Below are 24,427 nucleotides of genomic sequence, written 5' to 3' on the forward strand. Positions count from 1 at the left end.
GCACATGCATATTGAGATATATTTGTACCAAAGAAGGCAAAGGTTTTGAGACAGACCTTCTGGATTCTATGCTAAGATGTAGCATAATAGAAGTCTCTCTTTTTTCTTTTCTTTTTTTTTTAAAAAAGGTTTTTGCTTTGTTTCTAGTCTATTTGCATCAAGTGCTTTTAAAATGTTCACAAACACAATGGCGCGTTATTTACCCTGGCAATGAAAGCAATACAATCATTTCCTACTAACTAACTAGCAAGAAGCTGCTGGTGAATGAAATATCTATTGTTTTCTCATTACCCATCGACCAACATACAAGGATCTCTCCTTGTAAAGGCAGTGCCTAAGCTATCACCATTAATTATAGAAGTGATATAAATGAGACTCTACAGTATGTACTAAATGAAATATTAACAAGACCAGTGTCTTTAGCCTGAGAGATGCGCTAAACTGGAACTCACTTTACAGCAGTCTATCTATGAAAGTCACACATACATAATACAGGAGTGCCTGGCTTATAGCTCAAAGTCCAGACAGCTGAGGCTGTTTACTAGAACTGTATTATTGCAAAATACATTCCCTTAATTAGCTTCTGGAAGACAGAATTAACACTTAATTCCTTACCACACTGCGGCCCCATCATCCGGCTTTCTGAGTGCATTTTAATGCTGACGATTATGTACACAATGCTCAAAATGGGGTGAGATCCTAATCCCATAGGAATCACACCGTTTTCTACGAATTAAAAAATAATAATTCTTGTTTTAAGCCTAAGGGCAACAATTTACTGAGAAATCATCATGCATCTGACCCATTTGTATGAACATGGAGTGATGCGAGAGAAAATCCTGGCAGATTGTGCCTCAAATTATCACTTGGGAAGATTTGTTTCCTGCACCTTCGCCCCTTTCATTTTTTTATCCTGGAAAATTTAGTTGTTCAACAGTGACCGTTAGGATGTCTTGTCTCGTTCTCTCTCATAGCTTTAAAACAAACAAAAACCCTTTCCATATATTTAGATTCAAACATTTCTGTACAAAAAGGAAAGCCAGTTAAATTCCACGATATGCCGTTCTTTGAAATATTATGCATGAAGAAAGACTTAATTCTGACTAGTAACATCAATAGTATTAAAAGGTTTGTAGAAATATATACAATACTGTTAAGTATACATACATTTATATAAATAATATATTTATATATTACTAAAGTTAATTACAGATAAATCCTTAAAACACAGCAATCAATGTGAGATAACAAAAGAAAATGTCAACAAACTCTGGCTCATTTCTCTCTCGATTTCGTATTTCCCCCCTCATGGCTGTGTGAAACAAGAGGCCATATTTAGGCCTGTTTCTCTTTTCCAATTTTTGCTACTCATGGTTTTCAGAAGGTTGAAGTGGTTTCTCGGTATTTGCTCCCCCAAGGGCCAACTTTCACACAGAAACATACTTAGTAATTATTTAGACTGAAATCCTTACCTTGAAGTAAGCCCCATTGAATTAAATAGGATTTACCTCTGAGTAAACGTGGCTAGAATTGGGCTGTGAGGGTAGATCCAGCCTTAGTCATGCTTTGAGTAGAGGATACTTGTTGAAACAATGATTTTAAGTAGGCTTGCCACAGTTTGCCATACATCAGGAAAATTCCTGACATGTCCTGTGTTTTCAGGTGTAAAAATGGCGCCAGAAGGGTATTTTACTGAATTGGCATAATGTCAGGGAAAACCTGGATGTATGACCGTGCAATGGAAAAAGCAGCGGAAACAGCTCAAAAAGATTAAATTCATTATTTTGGGGGGAAGGTTTCCCCCCAAAAGCTCAATTTGCAGGTGTGAGGAACTTTACTTTTTGAAATATGTCCACTCTATTTTTAAGTGAAGTGCCATTGATCTCAAAGGGTCTCTGTTAAGCATGATTTAAGCCTGTATCAAACTGTGGTTCCAAGGAGATGTTGCAAACCATCATTTCTATCCTAAACTTGATATACGAACATAACACAAACGAGCAGTTTCCAAACATTTAGAAACTACAAATTAAGAATTCAAAGCTGTGATACATATAATAATTGTGATGTTTGTGTTGAAAAGTATGCTGGGCCTTTTGAAAACCCACAACTATTATATTGATATCAGTGAAGCCACATCACCCACCCAACCCCATGAGCAGAGGATTATAGGGTAGGAGTTACTTTAGAGGTTATCTAGTGGGGATACAGCTACTGTACAGCATTCCTGATCTATGACCACCCAGCCTATGCTGAAATACCTGACAGATCTGTTGAGAGCTTGCCACCACTGGGAAAGATTTAGTTGAAACTGGCTTCCCTGCAATTTCACTTCTTTTTGTGTGTATAGCTGGTACTCATCTGAAGGTCTATACCCATCTGCATGTTCATCTGGGTTCCCTGAACTGGATGGAAGAATAATACATTACAAATGGGGATGTGCAGCCCCTTCCCAGGCCCATAACCCATGTAGCTGCCCAAGATGAGAGCTTGGTTTGGATCAAATATACCTGCACATAAGCCATCTGCCTCCCACTAAAAGAAGGGCAAACTCTAACTTGGGGAGTTTGAGTGGTTGTTGTGTGTCACTCTCTATTGCCCATGGACTCCACCAACACTAGAACAAAGGACACACTATGCTGCCATACTAAACTCTCTTGTAGTTCAAGATGGAAAATTAAAATGAACATTCACTGTTTTCTTACTAAAGCTTCCTTTTGTGGAACAGGTGGAGCAATTTCTTATTTCTTTATTAAACTGAAATGTAAGTTGGAAGAGTAACTGTTTCTACCTTTTCTTATGCCATCACTGCGAGGTGGCATATCCAGTTCTATTTAAGGCAACAGAACACACACACACACAAAGCATAGAGGAAATGCAAGGCCTGAGGAAATGCAGGTTTCACAAGAGGAATTCAGTGACTCATGCTTCTTAAGTATTAGCTCTAGAAAATGCAATGAGTTGTAATAAAGATCAAGATGGATCTTGATCAGTTTCAGACAAATGCTTCAGTTTAGAAGTGGACAGTCTATGCAACTGAGGATCTAATAGCACTTTGCCAAGTGGCTTCTGGTCAACATTTCTCTCCCCCCCCCTTTTTTTTTGAGAGTGCCTATGTGTGTGTGTCTCCTTTGCATAGAGGAGGTTCTGTTTCAAAGAAAAAACAATACGCTTACATAGGAAGCTCACTTTTATTTGGCTACTTAGCTCCACATGCCAATGCAGTTTTAGTAATACTGTATAAACAAGTATAAAATCTAAAGTCCCCCCCCCCCACCCCAGTTGAGAATCTTCAAGCTGTTCAGAGAACTTTGTAATATGTCTATTATTTTCTGGAGTAAAGGACAAGATGGTGCCTTTTCATTCCATGCACAAAAGCCAACCATTCTGGTAGATGAATCTTACTTCAACACTGGTGGTGCCTATATAGCAGGCAGAGCCCTCTCACCCCCAACTAATAGTAATTAAGTGGGCAAAACAGGTTGGTGGGGCAGTCCCCCATTTGGCCTAATGAAGCAGCCTCCACTGTACTGGACAATATCATCTAGTGCACCTGAGGTCACCAGGATATCTTACTGGATACAGGACAGGCCTCAGGTCACACATACCTTTTCCCTCATGGCCCCTCAGCATCTGCCACTTGAGATGGCTGCCTCACCTTGGTCAGTAGGGCTGACCATGTCTGGAAGACAGTCCCAGGTTTCTAATCTACAATGTGAAAGGAAATTAATGTTACCAATCTCCATTTCATCCCAATTCTCTTCAGATTGAGGGGACCAGGGGGTTAAAGGCAAAGACCATGATGTTTTCTTAAAATATGTTTATTACAATGGATAAATTTTCTTTTTGTACAGTTAAAACCCAAAGTGTAGTTTTAATCAAATTGCATGCACTGAATGCAGTTAGGGGGAAAAAATCTCTAAGTAAGTTATAATGCCTCGGCAGTGGCAATGAAATCCTCTTTCAGTTTTCCTACTTCAGAAGTATAGAGAGTTTATCTTCCATAATATATGGAGAGAATGTGCTGTGCATGTAGGAGGGGAAAGTTAGATCCAGAAAACACTATGCATATCCTTGCTAGCTTGCAGTTTTTGTAACAAACTAAGGTTGGGAATTAACTGCAAACGAATAGCTGGGAGAAAATAAGATTTTATAGATTATTTTTGTATCCACATTTCTCACACAGTACTGGTGAGAATTTTGAGGACGAAATAAAGATTGTGGCAGGTCTCCCTCACCCCACTTTGTTTTCTTGTGATTTGCTGTTGTATCATAAAACAAAGAAATCAGAAGTTAGATGGGAAGAAATTTGCTCAGTATCACTAAAGGTTTAGGCAATGTAGGATTTTGAAGCCTCACATATGAGGGTGGATTCAGCAGGCTTTGTTTCCTGACACCAAGCTCTGGGACCAGGTATTAGAATCTGGCATTATTGGGCTTTGTTCTGTGGTCCTAAGCCTGTATCTAGGCAGAACTAAACTACACTGCACAGGAGTCTCACAAGATTGTGTTACTTCCTCCATATATAAAAATTCCCAGCGCGCTAACTAGATGTCTGTCGCTTAGTCTTTTCCTTGATATTCTGTGTAGAAAGGGTATGTTTGTGTGTGTATCTATATCTGAATATTCAGTCCTGTTAGCTCCCACTTGTAGTTTGAAATGTCACACTACTGGCACAGATATACCACTAGTTCCCAGAGGTGGTATCCATTATAGTGATAACAGATCTGATTTCAGCTGGTTGAATTAACATAACAAAGTCTAAGGTAAGTGTTTACTTTCCACTAGAATAACATTTGCAACACAATCCTATATATGTATGCACAGAAGTAAGTCCCATTCAGTGGAGCTTGCTCCCAGTGGGTATAGGACTGCACACTCCGTTTCCCAAATGTTCTTTTCATGCGCTAACTGGTGAGAAGTGATGGTGGAATCAGAACCATGACATAGAATATTCAGGGTTCTCTAAGTTGCTGAGAAGGTCCAAAATCCCAAGCTTAGAAATACATTTAGTGGTTTGACACCTTCTCTCTCTCTCTCTCTCTCTGAGAATGCACTGGTTGTTTTCTTGTGCTCAGATCCTGCTTGTGGGCTTCCCATAGGCATGTGATTAGCCACTGTGAGAACTGGATGCTAAACTAGGTAGGCCTTTCTTCTTACACAGCACGACGCTTCTCTACACTCTGTCGCTGGCCAATTTGCTATTATTAGCTACAGTAGAAATTCTAGCATACTGCTGGCCCAGCCCAGTTATATGTCTCCTTCCAGGCCCTCTATCTCACCCTTGGGACTTTCCCAGGCCAAATGCCCTTCAGCAGCCTTGCTCCACATTGAGTGGTTATGCCTGGCTGGAATATGTCCTTGCATTGTGGTGCTTGCCTGGATGGAGTTTGCTGGTGTTTGAATGAGAGCGCTACAATCTGGTGATCCGAGAAACCAGTCTGTTTCTTGTTACTTCCAACCAAGAATTTTGTTGAAGGCAGATTAACATGGGGGGCCAGGATTTCCCTAGCACAGAGATATCAAACTAAGGTCACATCTACCGGGCAGAGTCTGACACTCTCAGATCCGAACCACGCTGGAAAATAGAAGCTATGTTCTCCATGGGCACATCTTTGCTGAACTGGGAAGGTACTTGTTGAAACTGCTTCAGCAGTGTGGGTCAGTCCTCCATGTTTGTCAGCACCCTGTATGCCTTTATGGTTGGAACCGGATTGAAATGTGGAGAAATCTAGACTAACCCTCTTTTACCTGACTTAGTAGCTGTGTGTGTACAATGAGTTTTGCAGAGGTGTTTTTTCCGTACCTGCAGCTTAAAGGCAGGACAGGATAGGCTGTGCCATATGCTTCTCCTGTAAGTTTAAATTAGCTCTAAAACTGGCCCTCTGAGCTGGATGGACACATCTGCAATCCCCTTGTTGAGAGGTGAATGGAGTTATCTAAGAAACAGTGGTGAAAGATATGCTATTGATATCTATATGCTATTGAAGTGCCTGCAATTTTTAAAACATTTTTTTCCAGTGGGATAGGATTTTGCTGTCACCTCAAGAATGCCTGAGAAGGTGGTGAGGGCACATGTGCACACACACACAGAGAATGTCAGGTATTCTATAGCCTGAAATATGTTCTCATTACTTCATTTCTCCCCTCCATTCCCTGCCCCCATTGCTGCATCATAAATTATTCCTGCCAAGGTGGCACAGTCATCAAGCTCTTGTATCTCTCTGCTCATCTCTCTTTGGAAAGTGTTTGCTTCGCTTAACCAACCACAAAATGTGATGATTTTAACGGAACTACTTGAAGTCACATACTTCATGGGAATTGCCTGCTTTGAATTTAGGCTTTATCTCAATCAAATCACTGCGCATTGAGCTATTTCCACTCAATCTCCTCGTTCTGCATTTCTCCCCCTTTATTTAATAACAACAACAATAATAATGTCTGATGAGTTCATCCATATCACTTTAAAAGTACAGTAGCACTTGCCTCCATTATTATTTAGAATTGATTGTATTTGTCATTTATGGCTTTGTTTTGTTAAAATATATGCTATATATTTATGCCTACTTTAGTACTGGATGCTAAATTTAGAAAATAAACATGCGCTTTGAAAATAGCCAAGGCAGAAAACGAAACATTAGCCCTATAATGTCTTTCCACCAGGAGCACAAGACTATATTAGAATACTAATGGATGCATTACTTATATTAATGAGTTTTTAAAGTCATACATGACTATGAAAAGCCTAGTTCCCTGTAGCATTAAGATAGTTCAATGTTAATTTGTATTCACTGCCTAATTGATCACAATTATTAAAAAAAATAGGTGTCTGAAAACTTATAGCTAGTTAATAACACTTTTATCCCCATAATACCTTCAAGAACTCTGTATGGGAGAAAATGTTTTGGGCCATTTGGCAAGTCTCCGGATGCAACTCCAGAAATCCTACGGTACGACCCTATTTATTCTCCTCACTTCCTTGGGGATGTGAGGCCCTGGCCCTGTGCAGCATGTTAGCCTGAACAGGAGGAATGCCTGCTGTTTTTGGGGAAAAGCAATTTGAAGTGCATTCATAAAGAAATGTAGGTGTGTGATATTCCAGAAGATGGAAATACAGAAGATGGAGTAAGCAGGTAGACTGATTTATTATTCTAAGAGCAGTCAAAATGCTAAGCCAGACATGAAATTTGTGTATGTAATTCATCTCTGGAAAAATATAGCCTCAGTATTGGGGTGGGGGGTGATAATCCAAAGAGATGCTAATAAATACTTTTTGTTCATGCAGGGTTTTTTTTTTTATTTGCTTGGCAATAGGCACTCCCACTTATTTGAATCTAGCTGAGTGATGGCAGTAAACTAGAGGAGTCCATTAATATGGGGTTTTTTTGCTTTTCTTTCCTTTTTTTTTTTGAATTAGTACCAAAGATTCAAAGCAGAAGTTATGGGATTTTGTGTGTTAAAAAATGGGAAGAACAACACAAAGGTCTGCATCTAAAGGGCACGACACTTCCAAAATAAAATATTTTGGATCACACAGATTTCCTTAGGAAGGCAAAAAGCACATGCTAAAATCTTTCCCATTTACATCAGTGGGACTGATCACTGAGTCATGCCCAGTGCGGTTCAGGCCAAGGAGAGTGCAACATATGAAAACACCTCTTGCTAATAAGTTAAAGAAGGTTCATAATTTTGTTTTTTTAAAGTCTTTGCCTTGTGAACAAGGAAACCTAAAAGTGTGCTTTATGTAAAAGTTGTTTTTGTTGTTGTTGTTCTCTTCCAAGTTTCTGTTAGCATCCTGCATACTTGAATACATGGATCACACCCACTGCATGTAGAAAATAGGTCAAGGAAAAGGCTAAAGGGAACACTTTCCCCTGCAGTATTCAATTTCTTCATGCAACCATTATTATTATTTATTGCATCATGGGGGGAGTGGTCCCAATAAAATACCATTTGATTTTCCTAGATATATTCCTTGTTGTAAATTAAAGCATAGTTACTCAACAGATGAAAAAATAAGATGTGTGTGAAATGTGAAATTTTGGAGATTAGATAATATTTGAAGATGCCTTAAACGGAAAGTAAATTGGACAGTAATTTGAAGCTATATGAAAAGAAACATTTCTAATAATTTTTTGGATGGGGTGGGGAAACTTTCTCAGTCCAAGGCATGTGTTCCCTTCTGGGCAGACTTCCTGGGAACACATTTCAGCAATGGGCGGGGCCAGAGATAAACGTGGGTGGAGCAACAAAGGGAAATTTTAACTTGGAACAGTGGGCTAGTTCTTATACACGCACACACCCATTTCTACCCTCTGTCCAGGCCAGGGCCAGCCCCCTTGCTGCCACCCCACCACCAGTGCTGCATCTCTTACCTGAGTTGTGCGGCAGTGTCCATGGTATCAGCAACGGTGCTGGCTTCCGGCGAGATCTCATTGAACTCTCATGAGATCTTGTGTACAAGATCTCACCAGATCTCACCAGATACTGGTACTGCTGTTGGCACCACTTCGCTGGTGGTGGGGCAGCCAGCAAAGTGGGTCCCTCCTCTTTGGCTTCCACTACTCAAGGCGGGCACCTCACCTTGCCTCATCAGTGGGCCGGGAGATTGATCCAGGCAAGCAAGTGACAGCATTGGGCAGAAACATTCAAGAGTTGTAGAGCAGGGTCATTGATGTGTGTGTGACTGTGGAGCTGTGGTGTGAAGAGAATCCAAAGGGCCAGATTGAGAGGCTTGGAGGGCCTGAGGCATTTGTACCTCTGGCCCGAGGTCACCACCAAACTTGGTATTGTATGAAAACTGTCTGATGCCCATAGTTGGATGATTTTGTATGCATGTGTGTTCTTTAAGTTGATTTAGGGAATAGTATTTTAAAGCAAATTGAAAGGCGATACAAATTTAAAACAACACTTAAAAGTGCTGATTGTATTTTTATGGTGTGTGTATGTGTGTATGTGTGTGTGGTTTTGTCACAATATAAATCAAACCTAATCTAATCTATACTGCAGAATAATTACTAACATGCTCTCAAACTTAATTCACAACAAGCTTCTTTGGTGTGTTTCCTCTCCTAAGAAGAGTTATGTTGACAGCTCCAGTCTGGTGACTCTTAAATGTGTAACTGGATTGGAAATAGTATTTGAGGCACGGTTAAAGATTCATTTGGGCTGCTGCAAAGTTCTTTATCCCATGCATTTCAGTGTCCTGCTTTTGTTAGAAGTTAATGCCGGCAGACCTCCACTTGCATCATTAGTGCCATACGCACCTGACAATCTTTTGACAGTTTAAAAAGAGCTGAAACAAAAGTTGTTTTGATGGCCTAAACCCCACACCATCTCCCTCCCCTGCTTGGTATCACAATAGATCACTGGCCGTTTGTGACAAGTGACACACTCATTGTTTGAGAGGTTTTTAATTAAGCTGTTTAACATGGAGTGCACAGTGTACTGATGTGGCACAGAGCACATGTCACTGAAAGCCATGTGATGATGATTAAAGCAAGCTTTAAAAGATAAAGATTGGAGGGTGTTTTTAGGATTAGGATGAATCTATCAATTTCAGTTTCTCTGTCTTTCTAGTTTTTGAAGTCTTAAATTCCGTTCTCCACATTTCAGGCTCTATGAAAATTTATCATTATTTTAGAGTTAATTTCTCCTGATTCATTTTTGCAAAGCAATTTCCCTTAATATAATATATTTTTATATGTAATTTTCAGTGATATGTGCATTTATATTAAAAATATACCCTAGTATATGCATTTTTACTTGGCTGAAGAACTGCCTTGAAAAATGAGGGGAAATGTGAATTTCAAAGGGTGACTGTGTTTCAGTCTATGTAGCATTTTGAGAAGTATGAATTACGTGGTTTTGCCTTTAACTGCAAACTGAATCAATTTCCCCCCACCTTTATTTGCAAACCACCATTTTCAGTGTCCCAGATGTAGTATTGCTTCAGTTCAAAACAAGAGAGATATTGTTAAATCAGCAAAACATTAAAAAACAAAACAAAACAAAACCCTTTATAAAAACTGTTACATCTGAGTAGCCTGGCATTATTTTTCTTCAGATCTATCAGTTTTATGCCCATGAAGATGTATGCAAATGAAATCAATTGACTAAAACTCATCCGATTACACAACTACAGTTTCTTTCAGCAGGTAATAATTCTAATTAAAACTCGTATGATTATTTGACAAAGATTCATTTAATTGAGTGGTGGCCTTAACAAGAAGAGGTCTGCATAAATGAGGAAGTGTATTTATGTGGTGTCATGCAAAGCATCAGTTATATGGAAGACTACATAGTTGATATTTAGTTTGGATTACTGAAGTTTGGGTGATGGCAGTTAAACTGATATATGCATAAGAGGGTAAACAGAAGACTGTGAATAATTTTATTTATAATTTTATCATTGGAGTGAGTCTGTGCTGGAATACAGGAGAGCAAAACATATTGGCAAGAGCAGAAAGACTAGTCTTTTGCATAGATCACATTAGCTTTATTTTGCCCTTAAGGAAAAATCCTATACACGTCTATGAAAATGACAACTGTTCTATATTTGCTTTTGGATTGATCTATAATGTAATAGAGTTATTATATTCATGCTGTGAAATTCTTTAACCTAGCTGAAAGAACTAAACTAAAATACAGAGAGGCTACCATTCTCTATTCTATTACATTGGCTTATAGAGTTAATTCTTATCCAGGTTTTGAATTTTATAAAATGTTTTCATGAAAGTGACATTAAATAGTTTAACACACTGGGAAACAAAACAAAGTCCCAACACATTAAATGTAGCGGGAACAGGAGCTTTTGGTTTAGAAATAATGAGAAACATATCTGCTCTGCTTTGAAAAGAATAAGAGCTTTCAAACACCAGGTTTGAAAGGAGTAGTGTCTCACCAGAAGAAGTAAAAACAGACAAAATATTCAAATGGATTGCAATTCCTTATTCAGGTTTGACTTCATACAGCACTTCGAGTTCAGCAGTTACCCACCTCCTTCCTCAGTAAGTCACTCTATTATAACCACTCTCCCCACCCCCCAAAAAGCAGATCTCTTGTCATACAACAAATTTAGGAGCAAATAAAAGTCTCCTCTGAATTTTAATTGGACAAAATTTTGCAGGTCACAATATTTTGTCTAGACACAACGTGGTCATCTTGTTCCATGGCTTCTTGCATGGACCAAGATGCTGGGAGTGGGTATTGGCTAAGGGGAAAACTGAGCAAACGAACAGCCAGCTCCTATGACTGAATGTATTTAAGCAATTATTCTTTTGAAACTGTTCATTTACCCCCAAAGTATGTGCCCTTGGACTTGGAATGTACACCTGTTGTTAAACATGATGATAGAGATTCTGCTTTGGTTTTTGTTTTGTTTTAAACATTTCTTTTTCATTTTGATTAATTCCTTTTGCAATTAAATACAAGTTTGTATTTCAGTTTTGCAAATTATAACATAAGAATGAACTGTCCAACAATGTGCACATTTTGACCCAGTGCGCAGCAGCTTTAGAAAAGCTGCATTCCATTTTAGGGATAATTAGGAAATGGGTTGAAAACACCACTTTGACTATCACTGCAACATGAACCACGCAAATGGTTTTTTTAAAGGGCTTGGGGAGCTGGGTGGGTAAACCAAGATGCTGGAGAAGAATTTGGGGCCTTGTTAATGAGCCCCCATGGCCTTATTAAGAACTCCAGGAGTTCATGTCCAGGTTAGAGCCTGGTGAGCTTCATTGCTATCTCTATATCTTTTGTGCAAGTACTAGGTTTAATGTGTATGGCAGCCGAACAGCTGGGACAGCAGCATGGGAAGGGGTTCACTGCTACGGATCTTGGGGTTTTAAAAGCTGTACAACTGAGTTTTAGGGTTATGAAATCCCAGCATACAGAGTCTGTTGTGCTGGGGTAGCTCTATGCTGTAGAGCAGGCTGCAGCAAGTAATCTTTTCACAGGGTTCTGTTTACAACTGATGTGGGAAACCTTTGGCACTCCAGATACAGTGGTACCTCAGGTCATAAACACCGCTAACCCGGAAGTAGTACCTCGGGTTAAGAACTTTGCCACAGGATGAGAACAGAAATCGTGCAGCGGCAGCGGGAGGCCCCATTAGCTAAAGTGGTACCTCAGGTTAAGAACGGTTTCAGGTTAAGAACAGACCTCTGGAATGAATTAAGTTCGTAACCAGAGGTACCACTGCTTTGCTGAACTACAGCACCCATCAGCCCCAGCAAGCATGGTGAATGGCCAGGAAAGAGGGGAGCTGTAGTTCAGCAACAATTACAGTTGTAAACTCCTTAAAGCCATTTTGGCATATAAGCAGGATATAAATTAATAAACCTGGAGGGCCAAAATATTTCCCACATCTGGGTCACACCATCAGTGAACGATGTGCAAGCATGTGTGAATAAGCCCTAAGTTTACATACTAGCCAATGCCAACCTAATGGGGTATTGGGGGTTGACACAGCAGCCTTTCTGATTATCCCATTTGGAGAAATGTTGTTGTTGTTGTTGTTGTTGTTGTTGTTGTTGTTGTTGTTGTTGTTGTTGTTGTTTGCCCAGCAAGTATTTTCATTGGGGTGATAATGTCATTGAAAGATCCAACTCCACCCCATAAATTATTTCTGATTGTCACTGTCCTGTTAGGGACTCAACAGCAAGCTTGTGAGATACCATAAATGTTGCAGAGAATAACATAATTTAGGGACCAGGAGAAATGGTTGCCACTATCACATTAGTTCCCTGCAATGGCAGTGACTTTAATCTTGACTTTGTAAGACTCCTTATTCAGATACAATTATAATTAGTTACCATAGGAAGGAAAGCAATGCAGATAAACAATCATAACTTGCTGTGTAAATGGTATTGGTTTTAAAAGTAGACCTGAATGGACACTGTCTTCCCAAATGATCACACATACTATTTTTCATTGAGACTTCAAAATAACACCTTGTTCTTACAGCTTTTTTGAATGGGCTGTGTCATTCTCAACTGGCTGAGTTAGAGTTGTATTTGGAGCCAACATTTTGCACCAAACACTCCATTCTGCACTGCTGTGGAATTAATTGTGGTACTCACACAGCCCTGAGCATAGTGAGGTCAAGGTGTTCTAGGCTGGATTAAAAAAAGTAGAAAGGATTCAAAGTAGAAAGAAAAATAGACAGAAGCTGTGTCCTGCACACCCTTGTGTGAGCGTTTGCTCACTGCCATGAAGGGCAGGTTCTGTAGCAAGTTCTCATGTTTCTGCTTGTGCAAGTGATTGCACAAGTGAAAGAACACAGTTTGATGCAGTGCCAACTTTTTTGCATAATGCTGTAACCATTCTTCTATCCTCCTGCATGTGAGAGGTTAATCTTTTTTGATCCAGTCTTCTGCACTGTCTATAGCTGGTCATGGGAAGCACTCTGCCTACATGGGACTATTGGGCTTTTGAGCTGAAAGCAACAGACATGAGGAAGGACATGGTCTCTTCCTGGCTCTAAGATCCCTGCTCTGTTTCATAAAGATTTATACATTTATAGAGAAAAAGCGGAATCTCCCTACCTCAGTTTGTGCACAGCCACATTCTTTATTGTGGCTGGTGTCACCCACACAATTTAAGTTGTTGACCAGAGATATATGGACAGTTTTGGCATCAGTCCCAATTGCACTTTATATGATAGGCCATAATTGGAGTGCCTGGGTTCATTTGGAACAAGAGGTTTTAAAATAATAAAACTAAAAATGCATTAGTTTGCTGTGAAGAGCAAAGCAGTAAGTATCTCAGGATTTGATAAAAAAAACACCCCCATTTACAATGCTTTAAACATTTTGTAAGAAACTGTAAACTATTTAACTGTGATGAGATTACAGCTTCCACTTTAAGCTAGAACTGTGCTCGCAGAAACTTCCCCATGTTTATTAGTCTACACATGGAGTCCAGGCTCTACACTAGAGTAAATGCATAGAGGCAACTAGGTGCATAGTATCATAGGTCACACCCACACCATGCATACAAAGTGCATTTAAAGGACATGGCTTCACCCAACGAATCCTGGGAAGTGTAGTTTATCGCTTGTAGAACTACAGTTACCAGCACACCAACAGACTACATTTCCTAGGATTAATTAGGAGAAGCCATGTGCTTTAAATACACTTTAAACGTATGCTGTGGCTATGACCATAGTGTGCACCAATTTGAAGGGGGTTCTCCTCTTTCTTCTCCAGAGCCTTCTGGAGATATCTGAACAACACAAAATTGCTGGGTGGTTATATCCCCGAGCAAATTATCCCACAATGGCAAAAACCCTGAGTAAAAACAACACCTGCATTTGTGTGGGAAGAGGGGTTCTTATGTATAGAAAGAATGTTAAAGTGTGACAGCCAAGTCACCTTTGAATTTGACTCCAGATGCCGACAAAATAGCTGCATCGTTTGCTGGGGCAGATTGACAACTATTGCAGTGCTGGGCTGAAATCACCCAGCCACAGTGGAAGAGACACTGCCGACATGTTATTTCCTGTAGGATCAGCTGGGTAATGGTGCACAAACTCTACAAATATCAGGCTAATTTTGCAAAATTGCCCCTTTGAGTTGTGAACACTTTAACTCAAAGCCAGTGCTTATAAGAATGCATAAAAGGTGGAATGAAGTGGGTGGGCCCACTCTGTACAGAGGTCAAGTTGTTAATCTGCCCTCAACAATGGTGCTTGCTTCTTCTGCCCTGTCTTTGGAATCTTTAATTTTTCTCTTGAAAATCCAGTGTGCTCATTTCCCACCTTTCTTTCTCTCTCTCTCTCCATCTGCAGCAACAAGGAGCGGCCACGACTGTCTACTGTGCTGTTGCCCCAGAACTGGAAGGCCTGGGAGGGATGTACTTCAACAACTGCTGCCGTTGCCTGCCATCGCAAGAGGCGCAGAATGAAATGACTGCAGCAGCCTTGTGGGAGCTCAGCGAGAAGCTGATCCAAGAACGAATTGGCAGGCAGGGCAAGTAGTGGGCAGCTCCTGGAAAGATCAAAACCCAAGCAGAGAGAGAGAGAGAGAGAGATGCTGGGGGGGGGGGGGCTGCCAGTGCTGGAATCTTTCCAATCCTATCATCTAGAAGGTTACAAATACAGATTAGCTAGTGTTAAACGAAATGATAGCCATCATGACATTGTGAAAAGCATTAAAGACAGGAGGGAGATGGCCAACAAGACAGGGTTATCGGACAATATAATTTCCCCAGGCTTAGTTCAGTCTCTTTGATTATGTTCTGCCATTTCTTTTTTAATTATGCTCTTTGCTCACAATGTGTCCCAGAGTAAAGCCAGAGAACCATTTCCCATGCTGTTTTTTCTTTAAGCTGGGCAGCACATTGCATTTTTAGGCATGTGCCCCCTTCTCTCTTTTCAGCATACACCTAGAAAAGTAGCATGTGAACATGCTCAGCTTGTGTTTCCTACAGGGATGCCCTCACAAGGGAGTTGTCTGCTCCTTGCTGCATGTACATTTTGGCAGGCAAAGCAGGGGCTGCCTCTCTGAAATCGAAATGGTGTTTGGGTTTCCCCCATCCATTTGCGAACAGCACCCAGTGAAATTCATGGGATTTTAGTTTGCAATTAGGGCTTACTCTCCGAGGAGGGCATCCTCTTTGCCAGTCTCACGTCTGGCTTGTTAACATTTTGTAAAAGAACCCAAAATCTTAAATAACCAAGAAAACTCCTTGGCTGCAAATAAGAACTAGCTTGCCTAAAAAGAGAAGGTGCCCCGAAGTCCAGGTTGCTCCCCTTCTAATTAAATATATTGCAGGATATCCATAAAATATGATATTAAAAGATACATTTGCAAACCATTCTCTAAATACTGTGGGGGGTAATGTCTCTTTACAAACACACAGGGTGTGACCAACTGGAGGGACTGAAAGGTTTTTTCCATCCATATCTCAGATCAGAGTTTTAAGGAGGGTTGGCGTATACCAACTATTGCCAGTGTCTCAGTTCTCCCAGCGCCATGCTCTGTTCAGTATTTCCCCCCCAATTTAAATGTAATAAAAGAACATGCTTGAATATTGTCACCTGAAGAGCAAGTCTCGTTCCTGTGAATGTCTTTAGTTCCTTTTGCTTTTTTTTTTTTAAGAAAAGAAAACTTGAGGAAAAATAAAGAACTCTTCAATGCCATGAAAATGCCATTTTTGTTCTTGTTTCGTTCCGAGTTCATTTGTCTGTGGGGATTTTTTAAATTTTTCTTCTTTTTGTGCTTTGTAGCTTATCTTCATGCCAGAAATTGTTGTAAGCCATCTGCAACCCAGCATCAGGTTTTCTGTAAACAAATAAACACAAAATGGTTACTTGACTCTCCTAAAGCTTCAATTATTTGTGATTGGGAATTATATGCAACACTTTCCAGTTAGGTATTGCCTGATTCATCTTACATCAGGGCCGGCCTAGCACTTTTTGCCCGAATCTGCTGCCCCTCCCAACAGTCTTGAGCCTGCGGCATTTGAGGCCATTGCTCCACCTCACCTCATGGGTGGGCTGACCCTGTTTTACATTAAGATTCCCCTCTCTCTGCCCAGCCCCAGCAGCCTTGGATCTAGCCCAAAATTACCCAGTTGGTTTCATGGCTAAGTAAGCCTTTTTATCCGGGGAAGGAAACCTTTGGCCTATCAAATGTGGGACTCCCATCAGTCCCAGTCAGCATAGCCCCCAGAGAAGGATGCTGGAAATTGCAGACCCACAACATCTGGTGGGCCATAGGTTCCCCAAATCTGTTCTAGCTACCATACCACACTGCCTGTCCACAAAAGTGCAACCAGTGCTAGACACACCTTATTGAATTCCACAAGCCACCTCTCATGACTCTCCTAGTTTTAGCCAAATCTCCCCACCCACATCCCCTAGATAGATAAAGGGACCATCTCAGAAGCTTCTTAGCCACAGCTTCCATAATCAATACAGGGTTAATAATACTGGTCCTTTTTGTATAGATTAGAAGATGATGTATGTGAAATACTATATAAAGGCTAAGGAGTGCTAACACCAAAAAGTCTTAGGATAACTAATGAAAAGGTGCCCGACAATCAACTACTTTGAAGCCTATTTAAAGAGAGCTTCATTTATATAACTTCTTTCTAAATTCATTAGATAATATTTTCTTTTTTCATTGATTTTTGATACAAAAATTGATTTTCATTGATTTTTGATACAATTGATTTTTGATACATTGATACAAATGAAAGCAAAATACAACACAACAGGTAACTGAATGTTTCAGGTATTTCACAGGGAATATTTATCTAAAGAACACATCAGGTCCAATCACCCTCTTGCAAAGAAAAAGGCTAATAAGTCTTGGATGTAAGTATACACTGAAGGAAAAGAGGATCAGGAAAAAGCAAATGACAAAGTGAGAGATATGTGGCATTTTCTAAGCCACCTCATCCATAATCCCTGGCTTGCACAATCCCAGATAATTATGATTCTATGTAAACAAATATTTAAAAAAACAAAACAAAGAATGTCAGCTTATTCAAAAAGAGAAAACACAGTGCCCCTGAGCATATATGGAGTGCCCTTATCTTACTGCTCTAACATGCGTTCAGCTAGAGCAAGCTTCCAAAGTCAGGCACGCATTTTGTTTCCTAGCAGATTTATTTCACTAAGAGAGCGCCTGTCAGGCAGCTAAAATCCACCATCAGCCACCCGATCAACCCCCTACCACTTTGCTCCTTACAGCCTTCCATCATTTCAGAAGCCCTTCCTTATGCAACCAAAGTAACAATATTTAAAAGGAATGAAATGGCTGTGTGATAAATAAAAAGGAACAATATTTCCAAAATAATTGCTACTTTGCTCTTTGATAAATGGTTCAAGTGCTCGATAATTCAAAGCCATTAGCTTTAAATGCTGCATTGTACTTTGGTACATTTCCCTTCAGTCAAATTTATTTATTGATCTGTTGATAGATGCCGTTTCAGAAAATTTACATAAATTGGTACCCCTGCTCCTTCCCTAACAGATGTGGCTCCAGATATCAATGAAATGACAACCACATGCAAATAAGTGGAAGTTCATCATGCAGAAATCCCACAGAAACACAGAGTTAAGCCATGTAAGGCCACGTCAGAGCATGTACATACAGTTGTAGGATCTCTGGCAGCAACATTTGGAGTTTCCCCATAGAGGTGCTGGCCACTGATTTATATGGAAGCAAAGTCACCATATAATAGGGAGTGTCCTCCCTATCAAGCTAAGTGGCCTCTCTTCCTTTTTATCAATGTGAGCTGCTTAAGGAAACAAGATTTTCTGTATAAATGCAGTTAAGTATTTAAATAAAAAAAAGGTACAGGAAGCTCTGTTCCCCCCGTCCCTGCCTGGCAGACTGCTTGGCTCTAACCATCAGGTGCCTTGACTACAGGGCCCAAGGAAAACACGTGGTGGTTATGTGGTTCTCCAATTGTCACTGGACTTCAACTCCCATCATCCCCAACATCCACAGATGATGGGAACTGCAGTCCAACAGCATCTGGAAGGGCCAATGCTCTCCCTGTATGGCAGCCAGAGGACTACTGTTTACTGGGTTGCATGCAGGGATAGACAAATCTATCAATCCCAATTTCTCTCTGTTTCTCATTTTTTTTCCCAAGAGAGGTGTGCAATTCGGTGGATTGGTTCTAATTTGCACATTAATGCTTGGTGAAGATCAGGCCATTTCATATGAGAATTTGCAAAGGCTAAACGCCTCAGGAATCTTCATGGTTGGCTTTGACCAGCAATGGCTCTGCCAGGTCTTAGGCCTTTGCCAAGCTTCCTGCCTTAAGATCTTTTAAATCATGGGGAGCTGTGACTCTCCATATATTGTTGGACTCCAGTTTCAGTCAGGCTCAGCCAGCATGGCTAATGGTCAGGTATGGTGGGAGTTTTAGTCTAACACTATCTGGACTACAGTCAATGTTAAGACTACATTTCCCATCATGCCTGACCATTAGCCATGCTGGACCTGGAGGTCATTACGTTCCCCAGCCCTGCCTTAACTGGAGATATCAGGGACTGAAGCCAAGGGCCTTCTACACACAAAGCACATGTTCTGCCACTAAGCTACCCCCCCACCCAGTAACCTTCCACAGAACAAAAGACAAATATCCTTGGGGCAAGACAATATTAGAAAGCCCTTTTTTCAGCAACACTGCAATAATTTGACTTATGTCAAGGTTGAATAGCTCTCTGCCAGGTGTTAAAACTCATGACCTTTCAAGCCAAACACACTTATACTAACCAGTTTACCACTGGAACAATCAATATCTTGTAAGTGAGATAGTCTAGACAGATCCTCTTTTGTCCTTTGGTCTTATTTGTAGCTTAAGAATTGATAATTATATCTAGCTCGGAAGAGAACTGCCTTGGCTATTTAATAAACTCTCTTTCTCCCTCCAACAGCATTCTTTCCCATTTTGCACTCCTGTTTTTTTTAAAGCTTCAGTTTTCCTATTCATTTTTTCTAGATTTAATAAGCTATTTGAAGGGCTCTCCCTTGTACTTTTTTCTTTTTAAATAATATCTTACCTGCGGCAGGGGGGAGGTTTGCACTAGAAGGCATTGTAATACACCTGAGAATATTTTTTTTTTAGGCAGGTCTGTAGTTCAGCAGTCCACTAGAGCATAGGACGCTTAATCTCAGGGTTGTAGATTTGAGCCCCACATTGGGCAAAGCATTCCTGCATGGTAGGGGGTTGGACTAGATGACCCTTGTGGTCCCTTCCACCTCTAGAAGTCTATGATACTATGTAGCATCTGTTTTGCATGCAGAAGGTCCCAGTTTTAATCACAAGCATCTTAAGGTGGGGCGGGGAATGTCTGAAACCATGGGAAGTCACTGTCAGACAGTGCCTGTTGCTTACAAGCCTGTGGCTTTCTAAATGCAAGGGTGCATTCTAAGGAAATCCTCAAACAGAGCTTGATCTGTAACAAGATGATACTGAGCTAAAAAGACTAATAGTCGGACTTGGTATAAGGCTACTACTGCAGCGTTTTTGGTCAGAAGGCAAGCAACAATTCCAACAGCCCTCCCAAAATTGTGAAGTAGCCTGGTAATAAATCACATAAATGTGATTCTGATTGCATGCTCCTTGGGACAGAGACCTTCCTTATTATTTGGTAAAGTGCCGTGCACACGCACTTACAGTGGTACCTCTGGTTACGAACGCTTCTGGTTACGAACGCTTCGGGTTATGAACTCCGCTAACCCGGAAGTAGCTGCTCCTGGCTGCAAACTTTGCCCCAGGATGTGAACGGAAATCGTGTGCCAGAGGCTAGCACACAGCGGGAGGCCCCATTAGTGAAAGCATGCCTCAGGATAAGAACAGTTTCAGCTTAAGAACGGACCTCCGGAACAAATTAAGTTTGTAACCAGCAGTACCACTGTATTCAGAAAAAAAGCACAAAATATAGCTTACTTCAAAAGTTTCCTTAAACTAACACTACTAAAATGAAATGAGATAAACAGTCATTTTCCATAGTGCAAATGTGGATCACATGTTTTATTCTACCCTGATTCAAACTCCCTGAAGCAGAAAGCTAACAGAAAGGAATTTTAGACCAGTCTGATCCCTGACACACTAGTTTTCATATTCACTAGCTTCCTCCTAAATGTGACAGGATGACAATCCAAACACGTAATGCCCTCCCACTGCTTTCTCAAATGACGCAGTCTAGTGAGGACTATACCCAGAGTTCCCCCTCCCCAAAACATTCAGACATAATAGGGCAGAAGGGCAGATAGGCATCCTGGGACTGATACTGGTTGTATATTCTGCTTCCTTCTTTGTGCACAAACATGCTCATTTTCTCCCCAGACTGTACAAAAGAAAGGATTCAATGAACCTTCAAAGAATCTCCCTATTTGGATTGTCCTGCAAAATTCAAATGCGGCATCCATTGCTAATCCCACTCAGAGTAGACCCATAGAAGTTAATGGACATGGCTAACTTAGATTAATTAATTTCAAAGGGTCTGTTCTGCATAGAACATAGTTTGATACAACCCTGAGATTGTGTGTTTTCTGGCTCTAACTTGAATATGATTTAATAAAGCAGCATTTGTCAGGATGCACATTTTTCTGGAAGGTTTCTCCTGCCTCCCCCTCCAGACACAGACTTGTACTTTATGCAGCATTGAGAAATCGTGCTTGTTTCTTTAAAAGAGCACTTTCCGGATGGTGCTCCATGAATTAGCCCTATGCCTTTAAAAGAGGAGATTGCTTTGGTAAGAGTGCGGCGTGGCAGTTGTAAAAGTGTCAAGGTGTTATGAATGTCCTGATGATAGAGCCCAGTTGTTATTTGCCGGGTAGTGAGGGAGGATAGCTAATGATGTGCAGCATGTAAAATGTTTGTTGCTCTAATCCATCTGTGTGGAGGGGAGCAAGGGAGAAATGGAGAAATGCAGGGGGATTTACTTGGACAGCTGGAGATAAAGTGTGCACTGATGGAGTCATCCAAGAGGTAGCTGTCAACGGGAACCGTCTCTGCATATAATACAAGGCAGTTCACAAGGTGGCCTTATTCTTTTGTCTGCGCTTTTAAGAGAAAAAGGAAAGGGTGGGGCTGATGATAAAAGAGCAGCAAACTGCCTGACTAAAGCACAGTGCATAGCAAAATAGGAAGTTGCCTTTGGTCCATCTAGCTCAGCACTGTCGGCACTGGCTGGCAGTGGCTCTCTGGGGTTTCAAGTAGGAACTGTTCACAGCCCTACCTGGAGATGGCAAGGATTGAACCCGGGACTGTCTGCATGTAAGGCAGGTGCTCTACCACTGAGCTACAGCCCTTCCCCACTGGAACAGACAAGACGGAGTAATGAGCCCATTGCCTCCTTCAGATCATGGATGCAGATGCTCACTCTCTGGGGTTCCTGGGCAATCAAATGTAAGACTAGAAGAAGACCCTTGGTGGTTTAGTCCAAATGTCCACTGAATCCAGCATCCTTTTTTCTGCAGTGGTCAGCCAGATTCCTATGGGAAGCCCACAAGCAGAAAAAAGGAAGCTGTGTTGTCTGCACTGACTGACAGTGGCTCTCCAGGGTTTCATGCAGGAGATATTCCCAGGCCAACCTGGATATGCTGGGGACTGAACCTGAAGCCTTCTTGCATGTAGTGAATGAGCACTACCCCCACAAATAGAAAGTTGCCTTATACTGAGTCTAGCTCAGTACTGTCTGCTTTGACTAGCAGGGTTTCAGTCAGGGGGGCTTTGCCAAAAATGCCCTGAATCCTTCTGCATGCGACTGAACTATGGTGCTTCTCCTACCAAGTTGCCACCTCCATCCCATGACAGGAACCCAGGAGCCAAGTCCTTTGTCCATCTAGCTCAGTATTGTCCACACTGACTGGCAGTGGCTTTCCAGGGTTTCAGGTCAGAGCTTTTTGCAGCCCTACCTGGAGATGCCAGAGATCAGGCCTGCTGAGTACACTTGCCACAGCCCTGGGAGGTCTAAGCCAGCCAGGGGTGACGAAGACTCCCAGACCAGACCTGAGATAAGCTGTGCCTGCCAGAGATTGAACCTGGGACATTTTGTGTTGCTGTGAGTTATTCTTTTGGTGGTGAGAGGGGGAGGAATAAGCAGCATGCCTGAGCCCCCTTCTTATTCCTGGATCCAGCGCGAATTCAATTCCTGGAATAGTCAGACTAGATTTCTAGTGAGTATGACTCCTTAAGATAACAAAGGCAGTGGCTGAGCATCAGAGGGCAAATGGGTGCCCCCCTCACTCAACTGTGTGGTAGTTAAGTCTGTGTAAAGTAGATGCTGGAAGCAGGCAGCAGGCTGGGCAGCTAGGAGACTGATACCTGTTTGAATCCAAGGCTGTGGCTATGGGAGAAGCAAAACCTTTTTGGGGTCTTAATGCTGTGATTCCCTGCATTGTAGGCTCAGGTTGTATATATGTGTAAATAAACATATAACCTAAAGATACAGCAGTCCCCACTTTGCCTCATTTCCAAAAGGAAGCACAAACCCTGTGTAAGTGCCTGGGACCCCTGGAATCTTGCGCTGCCTGGAGATGGGATGGTGTGCAACACTGGTGTCTGAAGCGGGCTTGGTGTTTCCTGGAGGAAGGCCTGTGTGTGAGGTTTGCCTGAGTCAAAATGGAGGGAAGAACAGCAACACTCATTGAGTGGCTTGAGAGAATGAAGCAGCAACAAAGCTGGCAACAGTGCTGGCAGCTGGATAAAATGGAGGCAGCTGCTGGCAGAGTGGCTGGCTGAAAAACCTCCATTGTAGGCTCAGGTTGTATATATGTGTAAACAAACCATATATTATAAAGACACCACAGTCTCTCTATGCCTCATTCCCCAAAGGAAATATGAGCCCTAGGTAAGCACCTGGAACCCCTGGAGTTTTGCTCCACTCGGAGATCAGGCTGGTGTACAACAGTCTACAAAGCAGCTGCTGCACCACTAAGCTACACCAACAAGGCTCTTTTGGAAATATTCATGTAACATTTGGAAGAATCCTTGAATTGCTAGAGTTTTTCTTTGCTAATCAGGGGTTCTCCCAAATGCCACACACTGTCCAACATGCTTAAACACATGAGAAGAGCCTGCTGGATCAGGCCAATGGCCCATCTAGCCCAGCATCCTGTTCTCCCAGTGGCCAGCCAGATACCTGTGGAAAGTCTGAAAGCCTGACCTGAGCACAAGAGTGGTCTGTCCCCACTTACAATGCTTCTTCACTTCTTATAAGGAACTGCGCGCACACACAAACACACACGCAAAGAGGGAGGGAGGGATTTTCAACCTGATGGAGAAGACTCGAAACAATGCAGAAGTTTTCAGCACTTAAAACACTTTGCTGCCAGATGATACAGGTTCCTGGGCATCATGGATGGGCATTTGCACAATGTGTACCTGGTCTAACTGCCCATCCACCCTGCAAAAGTAGCTGAAGTACTGCTAGCACTTTGGAAACCATATTATCTGCTACAGTCAAACGGCATCTCGAGGTCCTCTGAGTCTGCTTTTACATCACCACAAGAAAAATCTGTTGTGGTGGTAAATTGGATTAGACAAGTGCAGAATCTGCCAGGAATTTCCCACCGAGCAAAGCGTTAGCAATGATTGAACAGCAGCATTTCAGCAGTTTGAGTTAAATCCAGTGTAAACTTCTAAGCGAACCATTGGCCCAAGCTGAGTCTGCAGTGAACAGCAGCCTGCAATGCATCCAATCCTTTGCTTCCAAATGCTTGAGCTACCACTTAGCCTGACAGGCCTAGCCACTGCATCATGGGATCTGTTACCCCCTAATCCTGGATGTGCAAAGACTGTGATTATGAGATAGGATGGAAAGGGAAGTATTCTGCACATGGGGTAAGGAAACATGTTCGTTATCAAACCTCTGTATTACATGGCTCAAAACTCTGCCTGGAATTTGCAGCTGGTGCAAATTTTTCTAATGAAACCACACCCAACAATGGAG

The 24,427-nt window shown here is 41.5% G+C and overlaps 2 protein-coding genes across 3 annotated transcripts in view; one reads left to right on the forward strand and one right to left on the reverse strand.

Annotated features, from left to right (window-relative positions):
• WWOX (WW domain containing oxidoreductase) overlaps window positions 1-16,319 on the forward strand; it is a 535,920-nt gene extending 519,601 nt beyond the window's left edge. Inside the window, exon 9 of the mRNA XM_083452636.1 lies at window positions 14,792-16,319. Coding sequence (XP_083308762.1) covers window positions 14,792-14,980 — 189 coding nt within the window. The 3' untranslated portion in view covers window positions 14,981-16,319. The remainder of the gene's footprint in view (window positions 1-14,791) is intronic.
• MAF (MAF bZIP transcription factor) overlaps window positions 9,887-24,427 on the reverse strand; it is a 232,589-nt gene continuing 218,048 nt past the window's right edge. Inside the window, exons 3-4 of one of the 2 annotated variants that reach the window (XR_014514282.1) lie at window positions 12,281-16,286; window positions 9,887-12,211 (exon numbers count right to left, since the gene is read on the reverse strand). The gene's annotated coding sequence lies outside the window, so the exon portion shown is untranslated. Of the gene's footprint in view, window positions 16,287-24,427 lie in introns of both variants that reach the window. The other variant, XM_083452638.1, reaches the window with a different exon arrangement.

Source organism: Podarcis tiliguerta, assembly GCF_965153285.1.
Source record: "Podarcis tiliguerta genome assembly, chromosome: 8".
Lineage (NCBI taxonomy): Eukaryota > Metazoa > Chordata > Lepidosauria > Squamata > Lacertidae > Podarcis > Podarcis tiliguerta.